General features: G+C 36.7%; 1 protein-coding gene across 2 annotated transcripts; it reads right to left on the bottom strand.

Moving 5' to 3' along the window:
• Positions 1–65: 65 nt before the first annotated feature.
• On the bottom strand, positions 66–9797 carry LOC113763271 (katanin p80 WD40 repeat-containing subunit B1 homolog). 2 transcript variants are annotated; one of them, XM_027307032.1, is made up of 15 exons: positions 9359–9797; positions 8869–8999; positions 7772–7889; positions 6478–6704; positions 6296–6398; positions 5945–6015; positions 4658–4732; positions 4429–4572; positions 4055–4232; positions 3052–3573; positions 2341–2397; positions 1998–2257; positions 702–824; positions 297–371; positions 66–209 (listed from the first exon to the last, which is right to left on the bottom strand). In XM_027307032.1, exons 1-15 carry the CDS (start codon positions 9381–9383, stop codon positions 93–95), a joined length of 2226 nt encoding a protein of 741 aa, XP_027162833.1. In that variant the 5' UTR covers positions 9384–9797; the 3' UTR covers positions 66–92. The 2 variants fall into 2 exon arrangements, with proteins under 2 accessions (XP_027162833.1, XP_027162834.1); XM_027307033.1 differs by lacking the exons at positions 8869–8999; positions 9359–9797 and having other exon boundaries at positions 6478–6709; positions 7772–7856.
• Positions 9798–9799: the final 2 nt, after the last annotated feature.

The following is a 9799-nucleotide window of genomic DNA, read 5'->3' as shown; positions in this document are numbered from 1 at the left end:
AGATAGGCAATTCTAAAGAACAAGAGAATAAATGAGTAAGAACAGACTCAGAAACAAGAGAGTCATTTTATGCCGAAATTTTGCCATTAGACTTACCTATCAATTTTGCTATCCAGTAAGCTTAAAAGCACAGGTAGTAAGCATGAGAAGAGCTCTAAGGTAATAATCTCCATTTTCTCCTTTAGAACACTGACTACATCTGCTTGTACCTGTGCCACAACATACTGGATATGATGCACAAACAGGAGAAAAGTAAGCAGAACACCAAACAGATGATCTATCTGGAGGATACTCACAGAATGATCAGGCAACTTCATCATAGCATTTATTGCACCTTTAACATCATTGCGTTCCCAAAAATGCCGCACCACCTGCAAAGAAGACAGACTGTAGGTCACTGTCAACTTCAAGAGAATATGATGCTAGATGCAGATTGGAAGCTAATAAAAGGAAGACAAAAGATGTCCAAAAACCAGCATTCTAAAACACTTCAACTTCACCAAAAAACATAAAGCTGACTCCATGTTCTGGAGCACTTAATACGACATCTACCTACCATATGGATATAGTTTAGACCATTTGTCTTCTTCGTGTATACAATGCAACACATGGCCAAGGAGAACAAAAAATGAATTCTATAAATCTAGCTAAACCTCCAAAAACTACAGCAGCATCACATGCAAGTCTACAAAATAACTTACTTGTAACTTTGTCAGGCGTGACCGAAAAGTGCTTAATAGCACGTCATGATTTTGCATCAGCGCTTCAATGGCATGATTATCATCTGTATCTGGCTCCCTTCCAGCATTTGGTGGATTATTATCCTGCAGACAGCACAATAAAACGATCAAAGTGCTCATAAAAAGCCAACTTGAATGCAGTAGAAGATAATTCTTGAGAATTGCAACTTTTCCAACAACCAAGATAGCAATTCAACTATAAATGGTTAAACAAGCCAGTAACTAAAGCAGCCAAAAATAAAATCTGCCTGAAGTACCCAAAAACGAATCTGATAGAACAGGAGAAATGTCACCACCAGGATGTGTGTGCGTATGTAACCCACAGAAAGAGAGACATGTCAGCATCATGATATGCCTCTGTGTGTGTGTGTGAGAGAGAGAGAGAGAGAGAGAGAGAGAGAGAGAGGTGACAAAACCATTGTTCTAGAAGTCTAGAAGTTGTGATTTCAGCAACATGATTCGTCAATTGCATTTTAACACAAATAGTCCAGACCTTGGCTAACATTAGCTCTCATTTTAATGCAAATAGTGTGTCAATTCCATTTTATCACAGGCCATTAAAATATAATTATGGCACTCAAAAGATGCAACTGTCTCAAATCAATTTTAAGTATTTAGAAAGTAACATAACATGGTGAAAGAAATCATGACACACTTATTAGAATGCCAAAATTGGTGGCGGTGTAAATGTAGCTGTAGCTGTATTGCAGGCGAAAATTGTGTTTAGGTAGATCAGAAAAAAGAAAGAGCTAGCCCACATTCAATAGTAATGCAAAAGCAACTTCAGAGTACTTCTAAAAGCTTATAGCCACATACTCCTGTACCCTGTGTGCCACCTCCAGGCAAAAATGAAATAAAAAAATTGAAGCAAAAAGGTTTAAAAATAAAATTCTATATTAGCGTATTCACGTTCGAGGTTTAAAGGAATATCCAGACACAAGAAACGCTACTTTTTCAAGTTGAACGGTACTGTATCAAACAATACTTAAAAGTTTTCAAGCATTCATTACACATACACTTTCAAGACACATGGATTCGATGCAAGTCTTAGCTACACTGAATTTGAAGGGTAGGCACAAGATAATAACAAAAATATGCACACAAGCTTTTCTTTGTATCCAACTTCTCCTTAAATAACACTTCCTCAAAATATCCAGTCAGTTTCATGTAAAGCTTGATTCCTAACTATCAACATCACAACAAGACTTTTGTCAGCTCAATACTATTTAAAGTTACCATATATAAGCACAACCATACCTGCAAAGATGCTTTAGCTGCCTCAGTTATTGAACTAGGACATCTGTCAGGCATTTGAGCTTCTTTGCTACTGAAGTTAGGAGCATTCTCAGGCATTTGAGCTTCTTTGCTACTAAAGTTAGGAGCTTTCTCAGGCGTTTGAGCTTCTTCGCTACTAAAGTTAGGAGCTTTCTCAGGCGTTTGAGCTTCATTACTACTCAATCCCTCTCTTTTTTCAAATCTCTCAACCAAACTGCGTGTCCTACCTCGCACAACTGCCACTGCACATGTTAAGCACCAAAAAATCAATATTTTGCCACTAGTCTTTTCAAAATGTGATAATGTAACTGGATCAGATAACAACCTCCATTCACAACTCTAATAGGAATAACCCCTTTGTTGCACTCCTGGGGCTTTTCACCTGAAACACAGAAAATATGTGAAATCAATCATTCTGGGTAATTTTTACATTCCTGTCAGTGGGACAAAAGAAGAATTGTTGGATGATAATCAAATATATCACCATTATCAGAGTTCGATCCTAAGCAGCTCTGATGGGGGACACCAAAATTAAACATAACATCATTCTTTGCTCAGTTTTATGGAGTTAATGGCAGGAGTGAATCCCAAAGCCTATTAAACATCAATATTCCATCATGACTTTCAAAACACAGTCTAGGCAAATGAAGAAAAAGCAAATCTGTAAACCAAATAATCAGGCAACAATATTATAGGAACAAGAGAATTTGTGGGAAAAGTAAGCACTAACCAAGGTTGTACTTCCCCAGAATGGGTACTAGGAAAAGTAGAGCATAATACAGTATCTTAATCTTGCTTTTGCAAGGCATTACTAGGAACTATTTCTTCAGGAATACATATCTATTTCCACATATATAAACTAACTGAATTCCACAAAAGACAACCATGTATCATATACAGGGTCTTTGAAGCAATAATGTAAGAACCTTTAGAACAATATAATGAACACAAAAGCAGAAGAGACTATTGAAATAACTATGCACACATCCTGTAACAAGATACAAAGTTTATTATATTGAACACAAAAGAACTTCACCATTTTCCTGATTTGACAGTCTTGTCAGCGATGTAGCTTTTTCTAGCTTCTCTCCAACATTCTTGATGCTCAGATCTTCTCCCTCAGAGAATTCCTTCACATTATTGTTGCAAACAAGCTTGCTGTTGAAGTTTGGTTCCGTTTTAGTCTCCACTGCAGTCGTCATACTGCCAAGAGACATGGTTTCCAATCCAGTTGAGATTTTCTCCATATCAGACTTTGTATTTGACGACCTTCGGATATGGGAAGGCTTAAGTGTACCAGTAATGGCCCTACTGCTAGCAAAAGATTCCCTTCTAGAACCGGCCTTATCTTTTGCACTAGGATATTCACGAGGTATCACTATAGGCACAATGAAGGATTTGGCATCCCCTGACACATTAGTCTTTGCATGCACCCTTACCGCAGAGCCCTGCTTCTGACTTGCCAAAGTCGTAATCTCCTTTGGTTCAGAAGGGTCTACAGCATTTGGAGAATTAAGAGACCCAACTTTTGTTGAAGTAACAGGCTTACAAGCTTCAGCTTCAAATGCAGTAAATGTTTGTTATTAGCAAGAAGAAGAAAGTGCAAAAGAAAAAAAATTTATTGCACGTGTGTGAGGAGAACATGTATTCATGTATGCAAGTATAGTCTGTCCACTGACTAACAAATGAAAACAAGCTCGTCTTAGTTTGGAGAAAAGGAGGCTTACGGGAAAAATAACTAATTTGATGCTAAGCCTCTTAGCTAAATAATTGCAATCACACTATCACTGGCACTATCAACAGAAATAATACAGTCATCAAAGCCAAACAATAATGAACAACAGAACCAAGTTCTGCATAATCTCCATGCTTGCAATTGAGCACCAAACTCCAGCCAAAAGAAAAACCCAATCAAACATAACATGGTCAAAGAATATGAACTAGCAATTTTCAGATAAAAAAACATCACTCATTTATTAAGCATGAAAATGGATCAAACACAAAATGGTCAGTCATTGGTTGCTGAGAGATCAACTTACTATCCACATAGATATTCTTAATGTCTTTAGAATCAATATCTGGTGACATGCTGCGGAAATTTGAATTGGACCTCCTATGGCTTACGGATTTCTCAGAAGGATTTTCTTGAACTTCATATTTCTGCTCAGGTGGGCCATTCAGCTCAGGTATCGCACCCCCACCATATGGCTCAATAAGCTGACAGGAAAAGTAAACTACCGTATCATTAAACATCATCTATATACAATATGTAATCCCAAAAAAATGTCAGGTACATAACCCCAAACATAAAGCATGATGTAGCAAATCAGCAACAACCATTGAAATAGAATGGCAGATGATTAGACAAAGTAATTTGTTGAATAGATTAGAACGAAAGAAATAAATTATTTACCGAAATATCAGCTACCCAAACTCCAACAGAGTTCTGAAAATATGCACCACCCAAGAGTTTACCATCATGGACGCACATATCACCTAGTGTTGACCATCCCATATCAACAGAGTCATGACAAATTACTGGCTCCCATGAATACACCTTGTCAAACCAAAATAAAAAAATGAGAAAAATTTCTTTGCTAACCGTAAAAGATATTAGAAAATTCCACAGGATAGAGCTAAACCTTCAAACTATCATCCAATCCACAGAATAGCGTTCTTCCATCAGGGTGAAACGTTATGGATCGAACTCCAGCAGTCTGAGGGACAAAAGAATTGTTATTTTTTGATTGAAAAAGTACTGTCTCAAGGGTACCACTTCGATTGACATCAAGCATAAATCAAAGGCATATACACCATCTAACATGAAAAAGAAAAAAGAAAAGAGAAGAGAGATGTAATGGACTACAAGTAAAGAAAAATGGTAGGCAATAATTACAACAGCATGCCTAAAAAGTTCAATTAATTCTAAGAAGTTGATGCGTTTTAGACACATCATGCATTTTTTTCAACCTAACAGAGTACAATGAGAACCATCCCGTCAAATTTACCAATTCTTGTTGGCAATTTAGTAATGGTGCTGCTCTTGCCCAAGCAATTTCACATCTAATTGCAATTATACTCAACACAGGATCACTTTCATGCACTCTCAGAAAGGGTCATGGAGTTTATCACTTCAGTTAGGATTGGTAAATTTGTGGCACGTTTTGTAATTACATCAGCATACCAAATCTAACCACTGAACAAAAACTGGCGGCCCTACCCAGCACTTCAATAAGACTGAATCTTAGGAAACAAAGCACCAAAAGATAAGCCTGTTCATCAAGTCATTACCAATTTACATGTACAACAGAAACAAAAATAAAGTGCCAACCAGAACTTCATGAGGAAAGGGATATAACAGCCAGAACTACGGCTGAGAACCTCTGGTCACTACAGATATTTAGAATGAACATGTACACACCCATTATGAGTCATATAAGCATCTGCCTTTCTATAAATCCAAGGGTGTCAGCAATCATTTAATTTAGTTGACTATCATAAAATGTCGACCAAAGCATAATACTCTTCATAAAGTACTCTCCTATTCTGCTGCCAAATCATTAATTATTCCAGAAACTGAGATATGAAGTCAAGAAGCAGATGATCAGAGGCCTTAGACCTGGTTCTTGAAGCAATTTCTGCTTTAAGTGCTGCAGGAAACTGAGAGAAAAAGCTAAGGGTAGCCAAAAATAGAGGAACCCAACGAGACAAGTAACAATAGTTCTAACATATTACTCAGCATTTTTATGAGTAAATAAACCCTCTCATATTCCTCTTTTGTTTTCTTCTTAGATAAATTAAAGTTTTCAGTCCTATAGTATCATAAATGATAATAGTTCAAAGGACACCAGACAAAAAAACATGGAAAAATAACAAGGTGCTAAATAAGTGAGGCAAGAATATCTGTCACTGCAAAAATGCAAGCTTACCTCACGCCTGGCAGACCCAATCATTTCAAAAGTTTCCAAATCCCAAAACTTAACAGTTCGATCCGCTGAGCCTGAGAAAATATATTATACTACTAGTAAAACAATACTATGCAAATAATCGCCAAAAAAAAGGCAATTCAAATCAATCATGGCCCAAACTTATCACAAATGGGATAAACTGCAAAATCCATATAAAGCAAATAAAGGGCTGACAAGTAAGACGATGGTCTACCAGCCTCAAATGATTGGAAGATATATGTACTCATAGAAATAGAGATGTAACTTAGGAAACTTTTAGACAAAACATAGAAGAACAATTTCTTCCAAGACATGCATGCTGTGCATGTTCACCTGTAGCCAGAAGAAATTCAAGTGGATGGAAGTCTATTGATCGGATATGTCCTTCATGAAACTTGAAATCATGCAAGAGTTTTCCAGCTGTCAGGTCCCATATCTGACCGAAAGTAAAGAATTCATGACCAAGCAAAAGATAAAGAAAGCAGATACAACCTGTAAAAAAGCTTTAGTCACACCTTTACAACATTATCAAATCCACCAGAAACCACCCATCGGCCATCAGGAGTAAACCTTATAGTGCTAATTCCTCGAGTATGACCCTTATATGTATGAATGCATCCTTTCTTTCTGATATCCCATATCTTTAGATTAGTGTCCATGGAACCAGATGCAAAAAATTCACCAAATGGATGGAATTCCACAGCAGTGCAATAGGATCTGTGTCCAGAAAGAGTGCGAACCACTACACTTCAAGAATATTAGTAACTAGATTAGAGACCAAGCTGCATATATTTAAGACACTTAAAATAAGCAAGACCGACAACAGGATAATAGTTCCAGCAAAATAATTAAATATCTAAACTTATGAAGCTGCAAACAACTTATTACAACTGCTTTCTACGCGTCACTAGTTACTCTACCACACCAAAATGGAACGGATGCCCATCTTTATGGTCACAGAAATTTATCAGCAGATCTCAAGGCAGCATGCTGGTTATTGCCCATATTGTTTCGGCTAAAGACCAGCATGACTGCACTTCAGAGTCCACTAGATTGGTAGCTGCCGGTCTTTCTGATAAGTACATTTCCAGAAAAATGAGCCGGTTGTGTATCCATGCATTCATTTCTGGCTATAGCAACACAAAATCCTTCTTGAACACTTATGGAGCACAATACCAGATGCTACAAGGCATATGGGAACAATCTGGAAAAAAGCATAAAATGCAATATGGATGGCAGGAGACATTACAATCAGACATCAAGTATTTTTAGGGTGATGTCCCAAGGCTTTCATGTCAAGCAAGTGGCTTGTTTTCTCTCCAGACATGTAAATCAGTAGCCTGTTTGTCATTTTTTTAGTTGACAATAAATGGTGCTAGGTTTACATGTTTGAAGTTCAATTCTGAAAACATCATTAATTAGGTTTCTTGAGTATTGCAACAGCAAGAAATGGGAAACACCATCTTCAATGACAAGGATGATATTTATAGTCAAACAATTACTAATGGTAACCATAAGTATTTGAAGTTCAATTTGAAAAGCATCATTAATTAGGTCTCTTGAGTATTATGACAGCAATAAATAGGATTCCTAGATCAACAAACCACTTTATAAAACACGATCTGAAGGAGTTAATGAAATACTACTAAATCTAGATTAGGTCATAAGGTTAAAAATTCCATCTTTGCTAGCTCAAATACAAGAACCAAGTTGAGTCCACTAGCACGGAAAATAAATAGCCAAACCACTAATTACTCATCAGATGCAAACTTAGGGTAAAAAGCAAGCTAGAAAAGGTAATCAACATACTCTTTGTTTCTTCAAGGTCCCACAATTTAATTACACCAGATGATGCTCCGGCAACCACCAAGATCTCCGAAGAATCAAAAGCTACAGATTCAACTGGACTTGAGTGACCAGAAAGACTCTGCATGGTTTAGGAAGAGTATAACTTCAATTAATTGTACACAATAATTTAAGAGATAAAGAAACTATACAATGACTACATTCAACAAGCGGAATCCAAACTAGACTAATCCACCCATCTTTTCACATACTGCTATAAGTTGAATACTTCTAAAAACAACAAACAGAAAGGAATACTGAAAAACCTGCATCATGTGATAATATTAGGCGAAATGAAGCAACATAGACATATTAATTAGAGCATTAATTAAGCCTGAGAGGAATATTCCTAGTAGACAATGAAAAGAAGATGATCATGCATAGAGCAACTCCAGCGGGCAATGTTAAATTTCATTTGCCAATTCAATGATTACAGAACACAAAGCACATAGCACACACATCACCAACAATTCCAAAGCAGTTAGCACTTCAAGTTACTGCTTGAGTAAAGTACTACAGACCAACAACATCTCTTCTCTTCTGAAACAGAAAGACGCATGCATATCTGATTTTATTCCAACCGCATGTCAGACATCCTATGAACTAAGTAAAAGACTACAAATTTTCTTATTGCTGAATCATAGTATGTGACACCCAGTATGAAGCATAAATAGATCACGACACGATATCATAAGCAAGAGTCATAAAATGATTGCAAATGAGTATGTTCTGAACGTGACTATAAGAATCTGAAAACTACAACTACATATAGTACACGTAGTGACAAATCTAAATGACCTTTCAACTTAATAACGCACCAAAAGTTATACAAAAACATCAGAGTAAGCGCCTTTTTCCCCAGAAAAAGGTTGAAAAGGGGGCCCGATTCGGCTCCAATATCAGTCAATCGGTATTCAAGACATGAACTTGGAAGAAACTTATCTTTTCACAGCTCATTTTTTGTTTCATATTCGCAACATGATACAATCCCTATTAGCTGTTCAGGTCTCATTCTAAAGAAACTGCAAGTACACTCTGTAAAAAGCGAGTCTTGAACTAACCGATAAAGGTGCAGGATTGCCAATTGACCAAAGATTGACCACTTGATCATCTCCACCTGTTATAAATTGCCGAAAGTTCTTCCTCCCAATCCTTAAACAATTTACATTCCCCGAATGCGCCACAAACTCCTCTTTTTAATCATTTTAGTCAAGAACATACAACTTACCAAATAAAATAAAATAAAATCCAAAAGATCTCTGGCTTAACTTAGAGTCATGTATTCTCATTTAAAATTAATCTGCTATAGCTAACTTCTAATTCTACAAAAGAAAATAAAAAAAGGGCGATTAAACTGAAAAAAAAAAATCGTAGCTAATAAAGAAAATGTAGCACACAGCATTAAACAAAATTGGTGAACTTTATTATTAACTTACTTGAGATTAAAAAGGAACTAAAAAAACCCTAAAAACACAGCGAATTTAGGAATAAAGCTAAAAGTAGACGTCATCCACACTCGAAAATTATAAGCCAAAAAACAAAAAAGGATACGCAATTTATATCCGCGCTTGGCCATTTCTCGGAGGACGACGAGATCGGTGATCGAAACGGCGTCGTCGTGCACGCCACTGTTGCTGCTGCTGCAGCTGATGAAGAGCTGAATTTAGTCGGTGCGGCGGAGATTGGGGGAGAAGGGAAAAGTATATATACGAAACTTACACGTAACGTGTATGTATACAAGTATATATACTCCCTAGAATTTTAGAGCTGATTTATTACTGAAATCCTAACCGGAAAAGTGATGAAAATTCAAAACAGATTATTGCAGAGAAAGTTTCAGCTTCAGAACACGGCAAAAGACTAGAAAGAACGTGGACCTCCTCCTCAAGGAACAAAATGTAGGGGGGAAGAAAAACGAAGGAATAATTAAAAAAATATATTCTGGTTTTAATTTATTCTTGAGGAGGAGCGGTGCCAGTGATTATATACTAT

The sequence above is a fragment of the Coffea eugenioides genome, chromosome 2 (assembly GCF_003713205.1).
Source record: "Coffea eugenioides isolate CCC68of chromosome 2, Ceug_1.0, whole genome shotgun sequence".
In the NCBI taxonomy this organism is placed as follows: domain Eukaryota; kingdom Viridiplantae; phylum Streptophyta; class Magnoliopsida; order Gentianales; family Rubiaceae; genus Coffea; species Coffea eugenioides.
The sequence above is the reverse complement of the archived record's forward strand: the minus strand, read 5'-3'. Positions and strand labels throughout refer to the sequence as shown.